Here is a 4,280-nt window from a genome sequence, read left to right on the forward strand (position 1 = left end):
GGAGGATACGCATTTAACTTTGCGTCCTACCGTGTTTTTCCACGCTGTTGAGATCCCTAGCAAGCGGCCAACTTCCGTGTTTCGGGCCATAAAAGATGGCCCCCAATGCACAGCAGCACTTCAACAGCCAGCAGTAACAGGTGCGCCACCCAGGAGGCCGTGAACCGCCTGCACCGGACCCCACCCTCCTTCCCCACACCGCCACCCTGGGGCTAAAACCCGGGAGACTCTGAGGAGGAGCACCTCGGGCCAGGCTCACACGAGAGGGGACCGAGACTCTGGACGAAACGGGAATCGTTGTCAGGTAAAAGACGACAATGACAGGCTTGGGTGTTGCTAAAAGTCACTCCTGTTGCTCCACTCCAAGAACATAATCAGATAAAGGCAGGGGGGGAGTTAGCTTTATCAGATATCAGATTTGTTCTCTTTTTATTTTTTCTTTTGTTGTGATGTAAAGCAATGAAATACTTCTTGTATGGCTCATTGGGGTTTTGCAATTTGGGAATAAAAATGGAATGGAGCCTCACAGTTAATCTTTTGGGACCAGAAGCTCAGTTACTGGCTACTGATGCAGGAAGGCACTTTTTTCCTTCTTTCCTCTAGGGACTCGTAGAAAAGCGTCATCCAAAGCCATCCGTCCCCTGCTCCCTGTCAACCCCCATCAGCCTCCTTGGCACAACCGGCCTCCTGAGCACCACAGGAACCATCTACCCCCTGCTTCTGGAGAGCTCAGAGGCGACAAGAGAGAACAAGGCCAATAGACAGGGAGAGGCGAAAGCACTCAGACTCTTGGAAAGGACAAATGGCACAGATGGACCATAAGGCTCAAAGACAACCAGCACCAGCGACAAGGACACTCCTGCTCATCCAATGACAGGCCGGGGCGTGCAGAGGACAAGTTGTTCCAATAGGGGGCGCCAGCCATCGGGCCCTACATACGGCAGACCAGGCCTCGAACGTCCCAACAGTGGCCTGGAGCAGAGAGGTCTTGGAGAATGAAGCGTAGGAGCTGGCCGTTATCGAGCACCAGAAAGAAGAACAGGGAGGTAAAAGTAAAGGGAGGAGCGGGGAAGGGAAGGAGCAAGGAAGGAAGCCACAGAGCAGGGCAAGTGAGCACCCAACACAGGCACCCTCCACGGCCAAACCTCCACCCTCCCTCCTCAATGCCCTGCTGCCCATGGGGCATGCGCTGGCGTCCATTCCCATCAACACCATCAGCAGTCTGCTACAGAACTCGCAGTGCGTGGGCACCCCTTTATGGGTATCAGCCCCATCCCAGGAGCCTTGACAGGTTCCCCCTACCCTGGCCTTCCACTGCGGACCCGATGGAGGGGACCCCTACAGGGGCCTGCGACTTCACAGACGGGGATCCTTTGGCTAGGGACCTGCATTTGCTGAGGAATTGACCCTTTACACCGGCTGGCAGCACCTCGCCTCTACGGAGGGCTGGAGCGCTCGTACAGGGGATTCGCGGAGGCCTTCATGACTTTAATCGGGATCACATCCACCCTCTGGGCCCTGCGAGCATAGGAGGGGGAGCAGGGAGCGGCTGCCCAGCTGGTTAAGGAGCGTGAACGGCTCACATGCTTAGAGATGACTTACAGCCACGGGCGCCTCCACACACTCAATGGCACCATCCAGGCCCTTGATGGACACCCTTCCCCCACCCGCCCCAGGCCTCATGGGGGCTCCTGGACTCCCCAGGCATGCACTACTCCCGCGGTCAGCCCCACAGCTGCAGCAGCGGCAGCCGCTGCCGCAGCTGCAGCCCATCAGAACGGTATCCTCAACAAAACGCCACCCACCGCCTCTCTGAGTGCGCCACCTCCACTTATCCCCACACTGGGTGCCCGGCCCGGCTCACCCAGACGGACTACTCCCCTGGCCACAGATATCAGAGACAGACCGCCTCACAAAGACATTGAGGCACGGTGAGCTGAGCCTCCGTAGACTCAGTGCCCCTGCTGCCCTGTGCCTCACTAACACTGAACTCACACCAAGCACTTAGCTTTGGGCAAAGCAAGACTGTAACATAGCTGTGAATAACTTATGTGGGCAGAGACATGCCCACACAATGAATTGTTTTTGTATAAAACTACAAAGAGACAATAATCATGGAACAAAAAATTGATTTTTCAAAGATTTTTTTCCAGTTTGCTCCAGTTTTTTTGTGGTCATTCTTTCTCTTGTAAAGCGAAGTGACGTGAGTAAGAATGAACAATTTTGGAATGTACAGGTACTTCAGCACTGACAAACAAAGTGTGTAGATAATGTGTACAGTCGCTGTGCTCGCTCTGTATGGATTAAAAATCATGGTACAAATATGCAAAAGGGTGTTTTGAAAGCTTTACTTTGAACACATGTAAATAGGAGGAGTATTACAGCGGTGATTCAGAATGTGCTTTTTGCTGTTTGTTTTTTTGGTTGACGCAGCTGATTAGCATTGTACCAGAGACCCCATATTCAACTATGCAACAAATGTCTGGGCTCCCTTTCTGAAAGCTGGCCTTCTCACCACTACTGACTGTGTACCAATAAAGGACAAAAAGCTGTATTCTCTCCACAACAGACTTGACACACATTGGGTCCACGCAAACAGATACAAGCTTTAACTAATCCACACAGGTAGTCAATTGGATTAAATTGATAAATTGTGGTGACAATCCTAGAAACAGCTGATGGAAGTATTGCATTTCAAAGAATATTCAGTGTAAAAAGCCAGCAGCGCAAATGTTAAGATTCTTCATTTTTTCCCCCCATTCTTCCTTCACTCAGTTACCACCAGTCTTGTTCTGGGGAGAATGCAGCACATTAAACACTATGACAGCACATCTGCCCTATTGAAGGAGTGTAAAGTACATGTTTTGGAAATAGGTTCTGTTGGTCAAACTGTATTAAAGTGCTTTCCTAAGTTGTTGTACCTACAAAATCAAAAGACAAAAAAGCTATGGTCTAAACTATGGACAGTTTGTTTCTAATGAGCAGAGATCTATTTTAGTAGTCCACCGAAGGTTTAGTTGTGCGCTTCAAACTCTGTGATATCATGTCGTGCAGTGTTTTTTAATCCAACATAAAAATGTCCACCGGAGCCATAGTGGTTAGTCGATGCGTATTGCAAAAAGATTGTTAAATGAGAAACCTTTTTTGCTGTTTACCATGTACAGGGAAAAAAATGAAGTCTTTCTAGATCATGTACAAAAATGAGAAAAAAATGAAGCGACTGAATCTTCAGCATGCTCCTCATTTAAACTTGTGTTATGTAAATTGTGCCATGTTATTAAAAAATGTGTACTAACCCTGTCTGTGGGGCTTTTATTCCTCCTCCTACATGCACTGAACTGAGTAAACAGGCTATGTTTCTTTTTGACACTCGCTTACACACTTGATGACTTTCCCCATTAGGCTCCCACGGAGGATAAACTGTCTTGGGTACAACTCTCACCTGCATTGTAAGTATTTTACGTGCTACTGACTGTGTAGTTCTAGCTATGAAGATTTTGTCACTTGATACAGTCACCAAATAATTTGCCTTAAGAGCCACAAGATGACATTTTCTCATTTCTCTGCTGTACCAGTAGGTGCTGACTTACTAGAAAACCACTTGGTAACAGTTAAAACCGCAGAAACAACATGCATCACGCCACATCAGTCACTTGGACAAGTGAGGTCTTGTGCTTGGTTCAATAACAGTGCTTTAAAAATCAGCAGCCTTCACTGGTGAATCATGGCAAGCTACTTGCGTATTCATCAGAGGATGCAAGAGTTATTGACATTCCCATTACACTGAATAACCACAGCATTCATGCACCCTTCTCTGATTGATGTTTAGCACCGAAGCACCCAGGTCATGCATCAATCAAATGTTGGCTCTATCCGTTACTGGTAGGAAATGTGGGATGCTTGTATTTCCTCCTGCCAAGTAAATGCCTCCTGCTCCTGGGACCAACAGTAATTTTGCTCTCAGACCTGAGACTGCAGTTAGTACAGTGTGTGGTAGTTCAGGTTTTGGGCCAGGAGAGGGCGCCAAACTGCTAGAAATAGTAGAACAAAGGCCCTCAAAACTGCTGCGAGATAATCTCACCTTGGCCTACAACTGACAATTATCATTACAGCAGCAACTATTAGTCAATCAACAAACAATAATCAATTTATTTATTAAATTAATTTAATTAAAACAAAATTTTTTTCAAGCAAGATTTCCAGTTATTGTTTGGTTTAAACTTCTTAAATGTGAGGATTTGCTGCATATCTTTGACACCGCCCCCCCTTTACTCTCCCTG

The 4,280-nt window shown here is 47.7% G+C and overlaps 1 protein-coding gene across 1 annotated transcript in view; it reads left to right on the forward strand.

Moving 5' to 3' along the window:
• Positions 1 to 3,295, forward strand: part of auts2a (activator of transcription and developmental regulator AUTS2 a) — a 292,397-nt gene extending 289,102 nt beyond the window's left edge. The window contains 12 exon segments of the mRNA XM_035666926.1: positions 604 to 728; positions 731 to 826; positions 829 to 975; positions 977 to 1,052; positions 1,090 to 1,169; positions 1,172 to 1,249; positions 1,252 to 1,305; positions 1,307 to 1,366; positions 1,368 to 1,403; positions 1,405 to 1,476; positions 1,479 to 1,560; positions 1,592 to 3,295. Of these exon segments, the coding sequence (XP_035522819.1) occupies positions 604 to 728; positions 731 to 826; positions 829 to 975; positions 977 to 1,052; positions 1,090 to 1,169; positions 1,172 to 1,249; positions 1,252 to 1,305; positions 1,307 to 1,366; positions 1,368 to 1,403; positions 1,405 to 1,476; positions 1,479 to 1,560; positions 1,592 to 1,935 (1,250 nt within the window). The 3' untranslated portion in view covers positions 1,936 to 3,295.
• The last annotated feature ends 985 nt before the right edge of the window (positions 3,296 to 4,280 follow it).

This window comes from Morone saxatilis, unplaced genomic scaffold, assembly GCF_004916995.1.
Source record: "Morone saxatilis isolate NCDOM2014 unplaced genomic scaffold, NCSU_SB_2.0 Contig20, whole genome shotgun sequence".
NCBI classification, from domain to species: Eukaryota; Metazoa; Chordata; class Actinopteri; family Moronidae; genus Morone; species Morone saxatilis.